Source organism: Puma concolor, chromosome D1 (assembly GCF_028749965.1).
Source record: "Puma concolor isolate L17-30 chromosome D1, mPumCon1.1.hap2, whole genome shotgun sequence".
In the NCBI taxonomy this organism is placed as follows: domain Eukaryota; kingdom Metazoa; phylum Chordata; class Mammalia; order Carnivora; family Felidae; genus Puma; species Puma concolor.
The window spans coordinates 46,618,018-46,638,228 of record NC_141676.1 but is presented as its reverse complement, the minus strand read 5'-3'; the positions used below and the strand labels follow the sequence as shown (position 1 = coordinate 46,638,228).

The 20,211-nt window shown below is 49.7% G+C and overlaps 1 protein-coding gene across 11 annotated transcripts in view; it reads left to right on the top strand.

The window, feature by feature from the left end:
* TEAD1 (TEA domain transcription factor 1) overlaps positions 1–20,211 on the top strand; it is a 271,950-nt gene that overhangs the window by 206,079 nt on the left and 45,660 nt on the right. For 7 of the 11 annotated variants that reach the window (XM_086677952.1, XM_086677947.1, XM_086677946.1 and 4 more), the window contains 5 exons: positions 4,298–4,309; positions 5,150–5,284; positions 6,673–6,719; positions 7,595–7,656; positions 9,249–9,373. In XM_086677952.1, coding sequence (XP_086534078.1) covers positions 4,298–4,309; positions 5,150–5,284; positions 6,673–6,719; positions 7,595–7,656; positions 9,249–9,373 — 381 coding nt within the window. The remainder of the gene's footprint in view (positions 1–4,297; positions 4,310–5,149; positions 5,285–6,672; positions 6,720–7,594; positions 7,657–9,248; positions 9,374–20,211) is intronic. The other 4 variants (XM_086677950.1, XM_086677948.1, XM_086677949.1 and 1 more) reach the window with 1 other exon arrangement.

Here is a 20,211-nt window from a genome sequence, read left to right as displayed (position 1 = left end):
CTTGTGAACTTTATATTATCTTTAACGTTGTTGATGGCTAGTGCTGGAAAACGATAAGATAATTGATTCCTCAGAGTAATCAAAAGCCAACGAAGCAGAGGAAAGTGGGAATAAGACTCCCATACTGTCTGGAGACTGATTCATCACATGTCCTGGAGTCTGAAGAGTGCACTGCTTCAGCCATGTGCATTTGTGACACTGGCCGCCTTCCTGTCATGTATATTACACTGTAGACACTTTCCAAACATTGTGCACATTTAAACCATAACGAGGAGGCAGTCTGTGGAACCCAGAGGTATAGCAGCAGCCTTGCTCTGCTTCATGAAATATGAAAGCCTGTTTACTAAGTGGCAACAACAGTTTGGAAGGCTTCAGGCTGAGGAGTTTATGCGTGACACAGCCTGCTGGACCCCGTGTGGCTGAGGCAGGGAAGGCCATTGACAGCATGGCGTGCCAGAAATTGGACAAGGAAGAAAGTCGAGTGGGTTCTGAGACCTGCATCCCTCGGCACAGTCCTGTGTCTGACCTCATTCTTCGGACAGACGGGCCATTTGTTCTTAAAGCCCCTGTGTTTCCTGCTCCATAAATATTTTGCACATTTCAGGCCATGGGCTTGAGTTAGGATTCAGTTGGAAAAGGAGATTTGCCTTTTCTTTCTCCATTCCCCAAATATTCAGCTTTTTTGTGGCCTCATTCTTCGTAATCTTAGGGATGGAGGGACTTAAAATCAGTCTTGAGGACTCGGTGTGAAGTTGTCCAGGCTTTTTGCTAGGACACGGTGTTCTTGTTCATGCAAGGTCACGTATAGACACGCACACACTCAGAGTATTTCCCGTCCTGTAAGACATCACAGACCGCAACTTGGTATTGACTTAGTAACAGTTTTTCAGGATAAAACAGGGTGCTCATCCTTTGTAAATCTCATCCACATTTCAGAAATGTTGGTGTGAAAACATCTTAGAATAAAAGTATTCTGATGTACAAGTGTAACGTATGTTTTTGAACTTACTTAAGCGTCAGTTATTTGGGTAGATTAACAACCGCCCTGCCCCCTTTATTCTGGGGTGAGTGGTAAGGATGGAGTGGGACGCCCCAAAAGTCCAGGATATTAGACCAGAGTGACACAGAGAAGCAATTTATTCAGGTCTGACACTTAGAGTTATAATTTCTTCCAAGCCAGGCTTGTATCTCTAGGCTGCAAATGACAATTTAGAGGCCCTTCCATTGAAATCTCTCAGCTTGGCATCGTTCCGTACTCCCATTTCAGATTAAGTGGGTCAACAGCCAGGCTGTCGGTTCTGATTTCAGGATCTCGCTTGCCGTGCTTACTATCTGCAGGGTTGCTTTAGATTTTAAATAATAAAATTTAATCCTTTTAATTTTCAAATATATATCATAGATAAACGGGGAGATGTTCTAAAATTAGATGAGTAGGTAGAGTGTCTCCACTTCAAAAGGTAGGAAATCAGAGGTATAGACATTTTATTCCATTTGCAGAAAATTGCCTATTCTCAAATAGCTAGGTCAAGTGCAGAAAGAACCTCTACTTGAGATAAAATTTCCTCTCCACGCTTGGCTTTCTCTCTGTTAGGATAGGTGGCCAGGAGCTGCCCAAATTTTAACATCTTAACTGTCTTTTCGCCGGTGGTTTCCAGCTGTGTGTGTTAAGACGTATTTGCTTATAAATGGAACTCACACTCATCGCCACAAATACTTTTGGAGGCAGAAAGGCTTTAGAGAATAAAGTACAACTCTGTTTCATAGATGAAGAAAATTAGAGCATTCAATGACTTGCCCAAGGTAATGCAACCCACTACCACCGTCAGGCCGAGGCAGGTTCAAGCTCGCCTGGAGAGGCTCCTTTTACTGGCACGGAACAACTTGGTGAGCTAGGAACCACTGATTTGCTCTCCTGCTTCCGGCCGTGTGTCCCATTCAGGCACGTCCTGGAACGCTGGGCAGTAAGAGTCCAACCTTACTGTGTTTAGCAAAAGGAAACGGCCATGTTCCGAAGCTGTGTGACATACAAAAGCTGGTGACTTTTCTCCTTTCCTCCTTGACTGATTTCCTTTAAAAAAAAAAAAAAAAAAAAAAAAGCATCAAACTTTCATGAGCTTTTCGAAGAACTTTTCAGTCCGCGCAGCACACGGGAACATCTCCGGCACCTCTAGTAGAATAAAAATGGGCCATGGAGATGTGGGGGAGTCCTTTCTCTTTGGACCCGGACTTTCAATTCTTGAGTCCTTCCATCCACCCGAGTGTGTGCAAACACACTGTATCTGGGCGTGCCAAATCACCCCCGTCGTCAGCATTTCATCAACAGGGGACTCTCAGGTCTGAGAGAGGCCCATGACGTGCATTTGAAATTAAAAAAAAAAAAAAAAAAAAAAAAAATTGTTTGAAGTTTTTATTTATTTTGAGAGAGAGAAAAAGGTTTTATTTATTTTTGAGGGAGGGACAGAGGGAGGGAGAGAGAATCCCAAACCAGCTCCGTGCTGTCAGCACTGAGCCCAATTTGGGGCTCGAACTCACGAACCTTGAGATCATGTCCTGAGCCAAAGTCAAGAGTCGGACGCTTAGCCAGCCGAGCCCTGCAGGCGCCCCAAGGATGGTGCTTTTGGGATAGAGCCAAGCCCACAGATCTTTTGTAGTTATTCCTCAGAATTTGCATCAGCCAGGCCTGCGAGAAGTCTGGGCTGCGCTGTCCCAGCTCCCCTAGCCTGGGCCCCGGAGAAGCTGTGAGGCTTGTTCCTCTCAGTGGAAGGCGCCTGTGGTGAGACCTGTGGCATTACTTCAGTTCAGAAATCACCTTGAGAGGCGTTCGTAACCTCTCATTAGGGGCTAGGTGGCTTCGGGGCTGGAGTACAAAGTGACGGGCCCAGAAGAAAACTGATGTGTTTGTATTCATGTCAGGGCACTTCTGACGGAGATGGGCTGTAGTGTGACTAGAGCCGGGTTTTCTGTTCACACATGTGGATTACCTTCTGCGGGGATGATGAGGGGGCAGGTGGCAGGTGAAACCACGGGACCAGCTAGGTAGGAACAGATGGACTGGAGCTGGGATCTTTGTGTGTGTCAGGCTCAGCTGGGTTTAGGGAACGTATACACCTAGTCAGTTTATTCCACCATCATCATGATTTTGTCTTTTACAAGCATCACAGTATCTGAAATTATTCAGATCTTAAAAAAAAAAAGAGAGAGAGAAGGAGAAGGAAGGAAGCAAAAATGTTGACAGAGAAAGCTAGCTTTAGGTAGAGCCTTCAGCAAATTAGCAAATGGAGGCTCAGCTCAAAGAATGTCATCTGACCAGAGACAGTAAAGCACCACTCTAGTCCCCCGGTGCCATTCCACTGGGGACGAGCAATCCTGCAGGCTTCCTGGGCCCTTTGTGGTGCCATTCAGCTGTAGCACGTGCCTTTCGAGATGACCATAATGACCGTGTGCCAGCCAAAAAGCTGCAACATGCGGCTCCTTACTTTTTCAGTTGAGAGCCAGAGAAATGTGACAAGTGTCAAATTTTATGCAAGTGTTAGGCTCTTTGTCAAGGGGCAGCATAAGCTTTTTGCAAATTCACGCGGTGTTCTGGCAATTACGGGGCAGAGTGATGTCTGTCTATACCTCGGGAGCACCTAATTTGATCTTTCTTAGAAGCCCCCTAGTAGTTATTTTGTAGGCTTTGGGGGGCTTTTTGTTTCTGGTTTTTGCTTGTTCGTGTTTAAATTTCTCCTTTTGGCTTTGCCTTTGGCACCTCCGCATGCTTCTGTGTCACCTCTGGGTAAATCTGTACACATTGAAGCCAAGTCAGGGCTGTTTCAGCCTGAAGTTCCCCTTGACCTTCACTCACTGGCTGACTCTGAACGGCAGCCGTGGTGGGTGCTGTCTTTACTTTGCTGTCCCCATTTTGTTACTGCTCTGATGGAGTCTGGGCCTGGTATAGATTGTATAGACCTTCTGTTAGCAGCCGGGAGGAACCTTGACTTGTTTCCCAAGCATGAAGCCTGTACCGTCAGGACCTGCCTGACCGTTTCTCCATCTGTACTGGGGAAGCCACAGAACCAGCTCGAAGGGGGTTGGGAGTAGTTTCTGAAAGGTTGGAATGGTTGGTAATCGCCCTTCTAGCTATCTGGGTCAGACATCCCTCCTAAAATGTGAAAAAAGACCCACACTCCTATGCATTTTATTGTACCCAATATTTTGTGTTTGTATAAGTATATATGTATTTTTTTTAAGTGAAGAAGAAAAATACCCCTGCTTTTGTCCGCAATTCTTTTAACAAATTGTTTGTTGTTGTATCCAGGTAACAAGCATGGTAAGTATTTTCACCACATTGAGTATTCTGTATTTTAGCTGTGCTTGGCAGACTTTTTGGCTAGCTTTTGTGTTATCAGCCTTGGCTTTTCTAGAAGTGACCCATCAGGGAAGGGAGAAACCACTTACCCGGTAGCAGCCCCTGCGTTCTCGGCTGTAGAGAGAACCTGTGTGGCCTTAGCCCCATGGTGGGGATACCTGAGAAAGCATGCACCCCGCCAGCATGCTGCTTGGCCCCGTCCTGGCCCCCTGCCCGCCCTGCTGCCTCCCAACCTCCCCTCACCAGGTGTCTGCTACGGCTTCTGGGCCTCGCATGACTCCAGCAGCCCCTGGGAGTGCGGCCCCGTGACTGTGCACACCGATGGGGCCTGCCCGCACCTTGTGGATGGTCCTACCCCAGATCCACAGCCAGCCCTCTTTACGCCCCCTTCTCCCATCCGTATGCTTAAAAGCAAGGCCTTTTCCCCCACCCTTGCCTTGAATGTGTTAAGTAATTGGAGAAATCTCCCTTTGGAAGCTGGAAAAATAAATACGCTGTCCACTCTTCTCAGAGGCTTCCCATTCTGTTGAAAAACAGATTTAAAAAAAATTTTTTTTTTTTTTTTTTTTTTTTTTTTTTTTATAAAACCTTGCCACTGGGTAGTCTCAGTAAAGGTTCAGAGTTAACGGTAGGTCGAGTGTGTTTTAGCCTTCTGGCTGTGTTTATTTATCCGTGCATGTTTGCTTCTCCGGCCTCTCTTGTGGCTCTGTATTTAGTCCATGTGCTCGTGGCTGTGCCTGTGGAAGCTGCCTGGTAGCCCTGTGTTCTGTATTAAGTCTGTGTGTCACTGTCACCTTCAAGGATCAGACTGCCAAGGATAAGGCCCTGCAGCACATGGCCGCCATGTCGTCAGCACAGATTGTCTCGGCCACCGCCATTCACAACAAGCTGGGGCTGCCTGGGATTCCACGCCCCGCCTTCCCGGGGGCACCGGGGGTAAGTCACAAGCTGGTCCTGTAGTGGTGGCCCCCAGGGGTGAGGGGCCGGGCGTGAAGCCATCCACCTGGCGCTTGTTCTTGGCTCCCTTGTAGGGGAGGGAGGGACTACCTGTGGCCAGCTGGTGATGCTGGGGGCAAAGTGGTAAAAGGGAGGGAAGGAGCTGGAGAGAGAAGGAGGGAGGGGGCCTGGAGAGAAAGGAAGAGGAAGGCATCCTTGGTCTCTGCAGACGTGGGATTAGGCATTACTTTGCCAGTGCCCTTCTGGGTTGTGACCTGCTGCTTCTGCTTTTTTTCCTGGCCCTTCGTCTCTTTTCCTGTGTCCTCGGGGTCACTTTAAGGGAACTAAGCCCTAAAGGGACAAAGTATTCTGTTACCGTTTTCCTTTTGCACCTACCAAGGGCTGAGAAGTTGAACGTTTGTTACAATCCCATCAATCTTTGAAATCATCTTTAGCGGTTCTAGTTATTGTTGCCGTTTTGCAGACGAAGTTACGGAGTAACAAGAGTTTGGGAAATTTGATCACAGTCCCATAGATAGTGACCTCAGGACTCAAACCCGGAGCCTTATGCCTCCCTTTGCAACTCCTTTTAACAAGCCGCCTCTCCAGCGGGGGCCAGCAGGCACCAGAAGCCTCAGGGAAGCTTACAGCAAAGGAGGTGTCCGCATTGCTTCTCGGAGCTTTTGGCCTCTTGCTCAGAGCTTTGTCCTCTCCCAGCTGGGCCCTCGGTGCTGTGAGCTGTGGAGACAGAACGTCCCACAGGGAGGGTTTAAGAATGGAAGAAGAGGGGCGCCTGGGTGGCTCAGTTGGTTAGGTGTCCGACTTCGGCTCAGGTCACGATCTCGCGGTCCGTGAGTTCGAGCCCCGCGTCAGGCTCTGTGCTGATGGCTCAGAGCCTGGAGCCTGTTTCGGATTCTGTGTCTCCCTCTCTCTGACCCTCTCCCGTTCACGCTCTGTCTCTCTCTGTCTCAAAAATAAATAAACGTTAAAAAAAAATTAAAAAAAAAAAAAAAAGAACGGAGGAAGAGAAGGGGAGGGGGAAGGGGGGTGGGGGTGTGCCTGGATAAAGCAGTCAGACAGAACATCTGTGAGCCCACCTGTAATGTGCCCAGATCTCTGTTAGGTGTCAGGGGAACATGGAGAAGCTGCTGCCTGGTCCCTGCCCTCAGGGCACTGATCTGGAGGAGGAGCCCTGGGCTGCCAGGCCAAGGATGCCACTGCCATCGTGTGCACATCGGTGACCACATCTACATCGAGAGAGGGTCACCGTGCAGCTGATGGAGGGTCTGAACCCACTGTCTTTAGCAGGGGCTGCAGTGTGTAGGCATCCCGAACAGTGCTTCGATGTGAATTCCTAATTCTGACGCCTCTTGCGTTTTGCCTTCTAGTTCTGGCCAGGAATGATACAAACAGGGCAGCCGGGATCCTCACAAGAGTAAGTGCAAGGAGGGGCCCGCAGTGACGGCAAGGGTCTGGTCACAGCCCGACCCCGGGTGGCGTTTCTCTAGGATGACTCTGCCTCGGGGCTTGCGGGAGAAAGGAGATTTAACCTGAGATCGCCAGAGTCATCTCCCATTATCCACCGAGGCCAGTAGCAGCAAAGAGACTGCTTAAGTCCAGCTCACGGCCACCTTAAGTATTAGTGTCCAGCGGGAGACAGGGAGAGAGGCCCCGTCCCTTCATGACTTTGGAGGCCAGAGCCCGGGGTCTTCCTGAGAAGTGCCTTCCTGAGAGAGGACGGTGGAGGCGATCCTATAGCCTAGCCCATGCTGGCTTTCCCGGTGGTAAGGGCAGCTGAGAGACCATCCTGCTTGAAGCGGGCCTTGTAAACTGGAAGCCGAGGGTGGTCTGGAGATAAAAACAGAAAGGATATCCTGCCCACCTGTTCTCAAAAGAACTTGAGCTGTTTGGCCAAGAGAAGGAGCCTGAAGCACGTCCCAAACCTTGCCTGGGAGTGGTGACCCCTGACCTGGGTCGTGGCAGGGACGAGAAGAGAGGGTCCAGTAGATGTCACAGCGTACGGGAATCGTGCTGGGGTCTCTCCAGCTTGTCCCACTGAAGCGGTGTGAGGCTTGATGATTGGGTCCCCAGCACCATGCTGGCCCATCTCAATCAGAGGGAGTCACCGTCTCTGTCTCGGCAGAGCTCTGCCTGGGCTGTGCTACCACCTGCAAGCAGGGAACCTTAATTGGGGGGGTGTGGGGGTGGCAGGTTGGGCCCCAGCACTGGGAGGCCAAGGCAAGACCTGGGGAGTAGAGTAACCACTGCTATAGTCTCGATTTATGACTCTGTCCGCCCCTCCGCCCCCAGCGTCAAGCCCTTCGTGCAGCAGGCCTACCCCATCCAGCCAGCGGTCACAGCCCCCATTCCAGGTGAGTCTCCCAGCGGCTCCCTCGTGGAGAGTGTCCCACGCAGCTGGCAGCCAGCCCGTCACACTGTGTTCCACGGCAGTGCAACCCCCCACCCCCACCCCCACCCTGTAGGTTCGTGGGTGCCCCTCCCTCACCCCTACTTTCCTTAAGGCTGGAAGTCAGGAGGGGCATGGATGTGTCCAGTGCCCCCAGTCTCCTCCGCCCAGGAGCTCTTCAGATGGGTTTTTACAGAAAAGGAAAGCCGGGGGCTTCTGGCTGGCTCAGTCAGTAGAGCATGTGACTCTTGATCTTGGGGTCATGAGTTCAAGTCCCACATTGGGCAGAGAATTTACTTAACAAAAAGAAAGGGAGGAAGATTTAGATATGTCAATTATATCTCAATTGCAAAGTGGGAAGAAAAAAAAAGAAAGAAAAGGGAAGCCCATCACTTTCGCCAAGACACTGGGTCACCCTTGGAAGGGGAAGCTGTGGTGATTCCTTCCTTCCTTCCTCATCATAAACAGGCTGGATTGGGCAGTCCACGTCTTGAGAGCAGATAAGGTTTATTTACCCTTCCTTATGTCAGTAGGTTTCAGTTCCTTGCACCCTTTCTTTAACGAAGAGTTTCCAGGGAAGCCTTGACCAGGAAACCCAAATCTCGCCCGCGTACCTGCCCCATCCCCCACCTGTGCGCCTGGAGTCACTTAGCTGAACTATCCCCAGATGGGATGTGTGTTCATGTGTTACCCTCTTTTCTGACGCCATGGAACATTCTGAGAGAGAGAGAGAGAGAGAATTCTGTAGTGCTCATGACCACAGTCTTAGGAAAAGAGATTGGGGGTTGGGGGGGCGCCTGGGTGGCTCAGTTGGTTAAGCATCCGACTCTTGATCTTGGCTCAGGTCATGATCTCCTGGTTCATGAGACTGAGTCCTGTGTCGGGAGGCTTCTGTCCACACCTGCTTGGGATTCTCTTTCTCCCTCTCTCTCTGCCCCTCCCCTGCTCTTGTGCTGTAAATAAATAAATAAATAAATAAATAAATAAATAAGGGAGAGAGGAAGGAAAAGAGGAGGGAGGGAGGGAGAGAGAGAGGGAAGGAAGGAGGGACGGAAGGAAGGAGGGAGGGAGGGAGGGAGAGAAGGAAGGAAGGAGGGAGGAAAGGAAGGAAGGAGGGAGGGAGGGAGGGAAGGAAGGAAGGAAAGAAGGAAGGAAGGAAGGGAGGAGAGAGGGAGGGAAGGAGGGAGATGAGCCAACCCAAGAAGTGCCTGGTAGTCCCAGTGTCTCAGAGGATCTTTGCAGGATTCACCTGGGCTCTTTCAGCCTCTCTGGCCTTGGTCCCCAGCTGGGCCCCTTATCCAGGGTGAGGTGTCTTCCAGCCCTTAAACTGGGCTGAAGTTGGCCTTGAGAGGAGCCACATGACCATTGAGCCTCCGGGGTCCTTGGCCAGAACCCCACCACCGCCTGACTTAATTCTACCCCTGGACTCTGGCGGAGGGGGACTGTTGGCCTTTCCTCCCGGCTCAGCTGTTGTTCAGGGCCCTGCCCCAGTATTGGCATGAGACCCAAGGGGACGAGGCTCACAGCCTCCTTTAGAGGTGACGATTGGTCTTTCAGGTTTTGAGCCTGCGTCAGCCCCAGCTCCCTCAGTCCCAGCCTGGCAGGGCCGCTCCATCGGCACAACCAAACTTCGCCTGGTGGAATTCTCAGCCTTCCTCGAACAGCAGCGAGACCCAGACTCGGTGAGTGTACTGCGAGGTGTGCCTTGAATCCCATCCCGTTCACCTTCCCCCGCCTCTGCCTTCCTTCTCCTTTCCCCCTGCCTCATGCCTGACAAACAACCTGCATGTAAATGGGCCTGCAGGAGATGAGCCAGGCCAACTTCCAATTAAGTAGAAAGGTATTTGTGTTGACAGATAGGTAGAATTTTAGAGCCAAATGCTCTGTGCCTCATACTCCGGGGAAGGCTGGAGCTGGAAGGGAAAGGCCTTAATAGGCTCTTGTGTTTAATAAAACGTAACAGTAGGTGGCAGTTACTGAACCCTGACGTGGGGCTGGCACTGTGCAAAGCTGTTTATATACATGGTCACTTTTTATCCCCACAAAAACCCTACAAGGGCGGGTAGCATCGGACAGATGAGGAAACAGAGAGATTAACTTCTCAAAAGTCACACAGGTAATACCTGTTAGAGTCGAGATTCCAATTCCTGTCTTTAAAACTCAAGCCTAAGCATTTAGCTTAGTTATTCTATACTGTCTTTGCTTGTTTTCTCAAGATAGCAAGTGGTTCTCTTCTTAAGGAGAAGTAACAAGATGGTATTTTAGCAGTTTGATACAGAACGCGTTGCATTATAATATAAATACCAGTCACAATGGCATCTGGACTCTGTGTGTCATTTTCTTCTTTTCTGTCTTCACCACCCCATCCAGCACCCGCCATACCATTGTTTCTCAGCCTGTGCCATTATTTCCCATACATATGTGAGCCTCCCTTCTTTCCTACCCGAAGAGCCCCAGACCCTTCCTTCACTCCCACTCCTTGGCTGTGAGAATGAGCATTGCATCTGTGTGTGGGTGAGCCCAAGGCAAAAATGCAGGAATCAGAAGGTTTGTCTTCGGGATCTTCACCAACTTCTTTCTGCACACTCTATCTCACCCTCCCCCCACTCCCCCCCCCCAGCCCCAATCTCGGGCTCCCAACGCCCAGAGGTCCCAGGCTCCCTGTGAGTTCACTGCCTTGCTGTCATTCCCTCGTCAGCAGAAAGTATCATGGGTGAGTTCACCATCCATCGTAAATACCAGCACACTGAACGATTGGAGGTGACCTCTCCGGGGTGTTTGTACTTGAGCTCAGTGGAGAGCCTCTGATGGTGGCATCAGGGAGACACCGCGAGCCATCACCAGAGTGGAGACCTAGGGGGAGCCTGTGTGTGGACCGCTGACACTTCTTTCTACGAATTGTGAACTCTGGGAGCTGGTAGTAAAACAGAGCCTGCTCCAAAACTAGGGAAAAAAATGAAGAAAGGGATATAAAGTAAATCATTGGGCCCATTGAGGCAAGTTACTGGGGCCAGGGAGGGAAGGGCCAGCTGGATCGCTCTTCTTACGTGGCTGAGCGGTTTTATAGGAAGGGTGGTGGCGATGGCTTAAAATCTTTCTCTGTGAGAGGCACTGAGATGAACAAACATGAAGATTATCCTCCTGGTTCTTTGTTTCTTCTTCTTTCTGGAAAGTACAGGGGATTCTTTGGCCAAAGTCTGGGTTTCGGCCCAGGAATGCTTTTCACTTTGCATCACGTGTGTTTGTATGGCACCTGGTTCCTTACAGAGTACGCTGTAATCGATTATTTCATTCTGTCCCCATAGGGCCCCATGACTAAATGGTTTGCCCTATTTTACAGATGAAGAAACCGAGGCCCAGACAATGTTAAGACAACTTAAGATGTTTAGCAAATAAGCACAGGGATCAGGAGCCCAAATCTATTCCGTTATACTCTTTTGACTACCGTAAACCATCCCCAGTTTTGAAGTTCTCTCTCTTCAGTACACATACCTCCTGTGTGGCAAATCTCTCTCTTTGCTTGTGACCATTTTTTAAGGAACAGAACTCCCAACGCACTGGGAAGCAAAAGTCCCAAGATGGTAGTTGTTTTCCCTGGTTAAAACACGATAGAATGTTTTATCGCAATAAAAAAAATTTTTATTTGATGAAAATGCCTATGGCAGCCCCATCTTATGACTGTCCTCTCCAATCATGGACCCATTAGGAGGAATCTCTAGTCTCTCTTTTTGTTGTTGTTAGTGTTGATTTGGCTTCACGTTGTGAATCCCTAGATTCCTTCAGTCCAATCTGTAAACATTTATGAGCACCTGCGCATGCATGCACAGTGTCTGCCCACGTGGGGTGTAACATCTAATGGGGGGACACACACAAAGCACCAGCCACTCACGAAGAGGTCATTGTGAAGTATGGTGGGGTTTCAGAAGGAAGAGCATCAAATGCCACGAGCGATTAACGGCACAGGGCAGACTCCCTTGAGGAAGTAACCTTAGGTAGAGGATTGATCTAGCCCGAGGAAGAATAAGGGAGAAGAACATTCCAGACGTGATGACTCTGAGTATATAAAGGAGTAAGTGAAAGTTGGTAAACAGTTTTGTAAAGGCAGGACCCACCACCTCCTTGGAATACAGTCCAGAGATACGTGTTTCGTACGTGTTTAGGATTACACATGATAATCCGACTGGTTCGACTGGATTTGGCCTTTTACCGATGGAGGAAAAGGTTTGGCTCTAAAGACTGGACTTTAGCACATGACTTCAGAGGCCCCGAAATAAATGCGAGGCCTGGCATGAGTCAACACCCTTGGGCCTCTTGAGAACATAATTATATTTTAAGGGGACACGAGTTGGGGACTGAAAGAAATTGGAATCATTCAACAGCTACGTTTTAAACACTTACTACATGCCAGCCACTGTTTCAGGTGTTAGGGATTCAACAGCAGAGGAAGCTAATCCCCATTGTCATAGAGGCTGTGTTCTAGAGAAGACAAACCAGAAATGCGCGCGCACACACACACACACACACACACACACACACACACCCCCATGTGGAGTGATGTTGGTGCTGAAGTGAATATAACAGTCTTTCACAGTGTGAAAATTACTCGTCCTTTAGATTAAAAAAGTAAAATTTCCAGGGGCGCCTGGGTGGCGCAGTCGGTTAAGCGTCCGGCTTCAGCCAGGTCACGATCTCGCGGTCCGTGAGTTCGAGCCCCGCGTCAGGCTCTGGGCTGATGGCTCAGAGCCTGGAGCCTGTTTCCAGTTCTGTGTCTCCCTCTCTCTCTGCCCCTACCCCGTTCATGCTCTATCTCTCTCTGTCCCAAAAATAAATAAACGTTGAAAAAAAAAAAAAAAAAAAAAAAGTAAAATTTCTGAAAGTAATAATACCATCTAATACATATGTAGGTGTTGCTGGCTTGCATCATGATTTTAAAAGCATGTCTGTCAGTGCCAACCAAAGCTGTATCACTGTTGTGAAATTATGTCGTTTCCTTTGTAAACACCAGTCTCACTTTTGATGTGGCTCCTCACATTCCTGGGCTCTGGACCCTTAGTTTGCAGGGGTACACAAATGGATTTAATGTGTACAAGTGAATACACAGGGGATTGTGAATAGTAGCATATGGGTTAATTTTAGGAGAAACGTGAGGGCTTGAAGGATGAGTCTTACCAAAGGAGGAAGCAGGGGAACCTTGGGAGAACAAGGTGACTAATTGAAATTTGGGGGGGAGAATTAACAAAACTATTTAAAGCTGAGTGAGAGGGTCTCGAGCACCAGCTTCTCAGATTACATAATGTGTACTTTATTTTGCAACTACAGAGCGCTAGGGTGCTGTTACAATGAATGTAACACTTCGGGCCCAAGGTCACACTGAAAAACGTGGAGCTTGTGGATGGTTTCTTTGGCTCTCAGACTTTCTGTGCTTCTCGGGCTTTAATTTTACTGTATTTTTGTTCCAACTCTAGGAAATTGTAAAGCCATCTAAAAGAAACTCAACTGGTATCTGTTAACAATTTGGGATGTATACAGTGTTTAGAATTTAACATTAGACACGTACACACATACAGATGTGCCCCCCCCACTTCTTTCTCAGGGCTCAGCCTCCTTGGAGTCACGGGCTTATAGGCAGTGGTGACAAAAGGCAAACAAATAAATGAGTGCCCTGCGTCTTGCGCTGTTTTTCACTAGTGATTTCTTTCATCTTTATCACAGCCCTTTGAGGTTGGTAATTCTATTCCTTTTTATAGAAGAGGCCTGGAGAGAGAGCTGGTTTAAGGGTGGCCGTGGCCAGCGTTGAACCCTGCTGGTACTGTCCCCCAGGAGGAGATGAGGCACGAACACACACTTGTGTAGCAACAGAGGCGAGAGGAGAACCTGGTTTGCCACATCCCCAGTCTAGGGCGGCCTCCCTGGTACCAGCTCTTCTGGAAAGTCACTCTTCGGTTCACTACGCGCATCACCACTGCCGCCACCGAAGACTTCTTCCTGACTGCCATCCCTGGAGATACTGGCTGCTGGTAATATTCCGCAGTACAGTAGAGGCAGTGGCCGACGCCGTGCATCATTTTATTTAATCCTGTGACACAGCCTGCCCCATGTTAGGCAGTCACTTGTCATTGGACACGGGATGGAGGTCCAGGCCTGCTGACTCTGCAGCCGGAGACGATGACCAAAGAGCTGCAAGATCCACTTGTATCTTCATTTTGTAGTCCGTAGCTCCGCGAAATCTGTGAGGAGCGAAGGAAGAGTAATCCGGGCGGCGAGCGCCCCCTGCTGGCTCTGCATCGTGTACAAACCAGACGGCAGCATTTCCCCAAATCGGTGGTTGTTTATATTGGTGGAAAACCAGCAAGTCAGTCCCTCTGTTACCTTTGGCTCCACTTGAAGCTAAGAGAAAAACAGCAGAGGGTGAAGAAAGGGAGGAAGAATCGAAACAACAAAGACTATTTTAGAAGTGGTTAGTAATGCTTGAAAATGCACTCTTCTACATGATTTCACTGTTGCGTATCAAAGGACTTCCGAATGTTAAGTGCAAGATCCTCCACCCAGGGTGGGCTGTTTAGAAGCACCTTGCCTGAAATCTGGCCAAGGGAGCCAGCTGCTCCTTTAGGCGGATGAAAACCTGGGCTCACCGTCTGTGCGCGGGGAGTGGTTTTTCCTGATAAAGCCTAGCCAACTTCCTCCATCCCTACCCTGGGACGCGGCAGGTTCCTCCAGCCCTCCTGCAGCCCGGGCCACATCCGGCCCCACAGCTGGCAGCCCCCCACTGGTTCAGACTTCCCAGGCACAGGATTTTTCTGGATGCCAGGGCAAGCAGCACCATATGCAGGAAGAGAGTGTGTGAGTTTACTTAGGTAGGAGTTCATACAGCCAGAGAAGGGAAGGCGGTGGATTGGAGAAGGAGGGACAAGGAGAGTATTCTCTTTCGGTTGGGAAGCAGCACTGCTTTGCAGAAAAAGGAGGGGAGCTCTGTGACGGGTACAGGTTTTTCCCTGAACAGGGAAAGCACACCTCGACTCACTACAGCAGCGATGACTGTTGCTGGCACTGACTGAGCTGTTTTAAAAGCACCGTATGCCAAGTATGTTGACATGGATACCGTTCTTCTCTCCAGTCTGTCAGTAAAGGAACAGAGGCTCAGAAACACGAGGGTACGTTATCAAGATCCATCAGCAGGAAGTGGCCGTGCCAAGGTTTGGCTCCACTCGGTGTTCTTAACCACCTCACTGTACCTGTGAAGAAATAAAGAAATTATTCAAACAGAAAGACAGCTGCCTTCCAAACTGTGAGCTCCCTAAGCACAGGCTGGATGTAAACAGTGCCCTTCACCTTGGGTAGAGAGTTGGGCTGGGTCTCCCCCGAGCTCCTTTTCCAACCTGGGGCACCATGGTTCTTCTCAGGATTTGGGGCAAAGGAGTAAAAGAGGCAAAGAAGATTGCCACCTGGACTTCAGAACACATCTCCCATCATGCTGTAGTGGCAACATGTGTATTCTGGTGGAACGAGAAGGCTCTATCTGAATTCTTACCAGCTGTGTGAGACTGGGGACCAGTGGACTCAGCCTGACTCCAGTCTGTTCATGGACATAATGGTCTTCACTGTATTGCTGTGACAGTGAACGTGAGTAGGATCCCTGGACATGTCGACAATTCCACAAATCTACTTAAGACCTGAGCACCTTGTAGTAATGTAGCAGGAAGTTGGGCCAGAGATAAGGAAGGGACCAGGCTCGAGAGGCTATGCTCACCAGGTGGTTTGGACCCTGTTGAAATTCAGCGGGGAGCCAGAATGATTTTTGTTTTAATTTTTTAATGTTTATTTATTTTTGAGAGACAGAGACAGAGCATGAGTGGGGGAGGGGCAGAGAGCGAGGGAGACACAGAATCCGAAGCAGGCTCCGGGCTCTGAGCTTGTCAGCACAGAGCCCGACACGGGGCTCGAACTCACAAACCATGAAGTCATGACCTGAGCCGAAGTCTGACACTTAACTGACTGAGCCACCCAGGTGCCCCATAGCATGATTTTTTTTAAATTAATTCTGATTAATTCTGATTTGAATACATACACACAGCCCCAAATCTATAAGCATAAAAGAATGGAGGGAGACTTCCCATCCTTCCAATGCCTGTCCTACCCCAAGTAGGTAACCACTGTTACTAGATTGTTGTGAGTCCTTCCAGAGATTTTTTTTTTTAATTTTTTTTAACGTTTATTTATTTTTGAGACAGAGAATGAATGAGGGAGAGTCAGAGTGAGGGAGACACAGAATCCGAAACAGGCTCCAGGCTCTGAGCTGTCAGCACAGAGCCCGACGCGGGGCTCTAACTCACGGGCCGCGAGATCATGACCTGAGCCGAAGTCGGACGCTTAACCGACTGAGCCACCCAGGCGCCCCGCAGAGATTTTAATACATATACCGGGTAATGTGAATATCCTCACTCCTCTTTTGAAAGACAAGATGTGGTCGGATGTGTGTTCCAGGAGAATGACCTTGGCAACTGGTTAGAAAGCAGGCTGGGGGAGGGGAGTGACTTTCCAGTCCAGGTAATGTGGCAAGGACCAAACGAAGGCAGTGGCCTGGACATGCCCGGGGGGGGATACAAAACAGAGAATGTCAGAGGGGAGCGACATCGTGTTGATAAAATTAAAAGGCCTTGGGGATGAATTAGCTGTGGGAGGAAGAGCATAATGGGATGACTGTTTTTGAGACCAGGGATGGCGCTGTAATTTGAAGAGCCGTGGAACAGAGAAGAAAGCAGGATTGCTAGGAGCTGGCCTGTCTGCTAATGCTCTTGCTTCTTATCAAAATGAACTTGGCTGGAGTGGGTATTGGAAACAGAGAACCTCAGCGTCTTTAGGTAGCTGAGCCTAGTAATCAGCTTCTAGGTAGCGTGGCCAGATATTTGAAGTTTGTCTGAATCCAAAGCCCGTGGTTTAAGGAGTTTGAGGAGACGTAGAAGCAGTAACCACCATTCAGGGAGATCTTATGTTCTAAGCATTCTTCCGTGCATTTCCTCGCAGCGTGACATGGAGGGGACCGGGACTGGGACGATCTTGCGAGGACAAGGATGTGCACCCCAGCCCCACCCCTCCGGGGGGCCCACCTGCAGTTCTGCAGGTTACCCCGCAGATAACCTTACTCTTTTCCACGAAGACAGGTGGTCACTGTGGCCCCAGGAGCAATTTAATTCTCGTATTTTTATAGCTCCTTTCAACGGCCTAAATTCACAGATCAACGAAAATTCCTTGGTCGGATCACAGATCCTGGTTTTGGTTTGGAAAATGTGACCGGTGCAGCTCGAAGAACATGTACCATTGTTGAGGACTGTGGCAAAGAGAAAGGCGGGTGGTTTGTATGGGGAGTCGATTGGAGAAGTAAAGGAATGAGCTCCGAAGCAAGGTTAAAACTCCACGGACTGCCAGGAGAATCCCTGCCTGTGTCACGGACAAGGTGAAGACTTAGGGCAGGGTTTCTCTGGAGAAGTTTCTAGGCCCTGCGGTGGCTATTGAGGCAGCGCTTCATCTCGGAATGGGGTCGTGCTTTCACGGGAAACAGCTGTTTGGCCAGATGCAGTTGCCGGTCCTTCAGAAGAGAGGCTCCTTCTCGCACCCCAGTTCGTGGCGTGGCAGGTGGATCTCATGAACAGCAGACCTGCCTACCAGCACCTTTTCCTAAACTTGTTTAGGAAGCAGCTCCCTGTGGTTCACACAGAACTGTCCTGTTCACTGTTTCGTTTGCCCTTCACACTGACCCCTGGAGAAGAGCCAGCCAGGTGTCATCTGCGTTCGGATGAGGGAGTCAAGACCCAGAAAGGTTAAGCAGCTTGCCCCCGGCCACACCGCTCAGCAACGCCAAAGCCCGGCTTCTAATCCCTGTGTTGTTAATGGACGCCCCATGTGCTCGGAATAAGTGGTCAGAGCGCACATTTGGCCTTCCCGCTTCTCCAAGGGAGGCTACAGCTGGTCCGACGGTTGGCTGCGCCCAGTGTTTAAATGCTTCTCCCCCCAGGTTTTTCTGGAAGGACACAAGCGAGGCGGTGTTCCTGGGTGACGGCTCAGTGTGGTGTGCTGTGGTTTTCCCCGCTCTGTCTTGCGTGCCGCACGGCGGTCCCCGCTGCCCATCCTCACCCAGCTGTACCCTCGCACGGCAGTGGGTGGTTTATCCTCGTGTGAGAGCTGCGCTGGGCACTCGCCATCCTTTTTCATTGCCATTGGGGGATGAGGCAATTGAAAGCATCTGGAAATCTGGGTTTTATGGACGTTTCACAGAGGCCCGGCCAGGCTCCCATCTGCTTTCCGGGGTGGGTCAGCTCTCCACGCCCGCCTCCTGCCCGGGTGCCGTCCCTGCGCACAGCCCACGGGCCTTTGCAGCTGCACCTCTGCGGGGAAGACCCGCTTCTCTCTGAGAAAACAGCAGCCCCTCTCTAACCGTGGTGGTGGAAATGGGAGGCAGGGCCGAGGGGGTGCATCCTGGTGTGAGATCTGGGCAGGAAAGACCCAATTTGCTCCTTAGTCTTTGCTCTCAGTGCTGTTTGTTTCTGAGAAGGGCACAGGGCAGGGAACGAAGCCAAGTAGCCAGGATAGGGCTGGTGCCTCTGAGCCCTTAGCTGAGGAGAGGCCCTACCGGAGTTTGAGCCCTGAGCCCGGCCAAGCCCTGCCCGTCCCCCCACTGCCTCCAGGCGCTGAATGTGCAGGTCGTTCTGGTTGGCCCGGCCCTACAGCCACTCCCTGCAGGGCCCAGGGGTTATCGCAGGTTGCCCAGGCTGCCCCGGGGGAGGGGTGTCTGGACAGAGCCCAGGCAGGCGAGGGACAGGAAGCAAAGGTAGGTGATTTGTCCCTGTTCTGTTCCAACTTGTACATTAGCATCCCTTGACATGAGTTATTCATCTTGGTTTCTTTAAATTCCTAAGTGGATTATGATTTTTCTGGTGGTATTATTTGACAGCAGTCATTTTTCAAGGTTTTACTACGTTCTTCACATACTTGGAATTTTTGAAACAAGTTTAGGAAAAGACCGCCATCTTTATGTCGGACGGTGTAGTGCAGCTCTGGGCGTGTCTGAGGAAGCGGCACCAAGGCCAAGGGCCAGGGTTTTTCTCTCCCCCTTTTCACAAAAAGGGAACTGCCTCATCAGAGGTCCCTGAAATAGAATCCGGTAGCAGTTCTTCTTTCGAAAAAGAGAAAAGAAAGTCAAAATCAAACCCGAGTGGCCACTTTGGGGAGTCTGGTTTATCTCATCTGTGGTGATGGGCACTTTCAAGGACAGGTTCTGCGTGTTTCAGAGAGCGGACACTGACCAGTCTGAAGGATAATAACAAGTTAGGTGCAAGCACAGCACTATGTATTTCCCACACATTATCTGCTTTAACCCTTGTGATGCTCCTTCAAGGTGGGTTCTCTGCTTCTCCTACGTTCCACATGTGGAAGCTGTCCCGGAGGGCTGGACCCAACCCCATCCCCAGTGACCCCCGCTAGGAAGTGCCACCCAAGCCAGATTTGGCCACAGACCCTGACTGACTCCAGAGTTCGGGCCCTCGGGGCTCCCTCTGCAGCCTCCCCAAGCAGCAGAGAGGAGAGGAGAGCCGGGAGCAAGATAGAAAGTGACCTCACAACAGATTTGGGAGAGGAGGAAAAGTCCTTTGTGAAACGCCCAGGGTAGCTAAATAACCCGTTGCAAGTTAGCTTTGTTGAGTTTTTAGGGTAACATTCACCTTTGTCACTGTTTACACACTGTTTACACATTCTTCTGCCGTGAAGAATGGCTAGAGGGATTGTAACGACGACAAGAGAAAATGAGCATGTTCCCAAGTCAAAAGAAATCTGTGTATTCAGGTTGTGTCAGGGGCTGCCAAGCTGTGAGACATCCTTGATCCAGGTGGGACTTTGCTGGTGCAACATTGGTGTTTTTGGTGAACTGTCCAGGCAGACAAGGGTGCCTGTTTCTGCTGGGTCATTCTGAGGAGTTGAGCCATAGGAAGGCTCTGTGATCTGACCAAGTTCCTTTTGAGTCCAGGGAACTGTGGCCAACTAGAATAAACATCCTGAAGCACAACTCTTAATATTTTTGTTTCCCTTTATAGTTCTTTCTCTTCCTCAAAAAAACTCCATGATGTTCCAAGATAGTTTCTGATTGGCTGTTTATTTAATTCAATTAAGTCATATGTGTGCTTTGTATATAAGCCAAATTGAGCCAGACTCAGCCTATAAAGAAAAGCAGTGGTCCTCTGTCCCATGTCTCCCCACCTCCTGGTCCTTCTTCTTAGGGACAGGCACTTATAAAGCCTTTCAGCTATTTCTTTGTATATTATTGCCATATTCCCAAATAACATGATCATACTGTATATCTCAATCCATCAATTTTGGACATTTTTTGTTGACTTCTCGCTATGGAAGACCACACTTAGCTCTCTAAATAAATTTAGCACTTTTTTCCTGCCCATCCCCTAGTGTGGTTACATCACAATTTTTGGTTTAGTTAACACTCAGCATTTGTATCACAAGCCTGTAAATTTTACATACA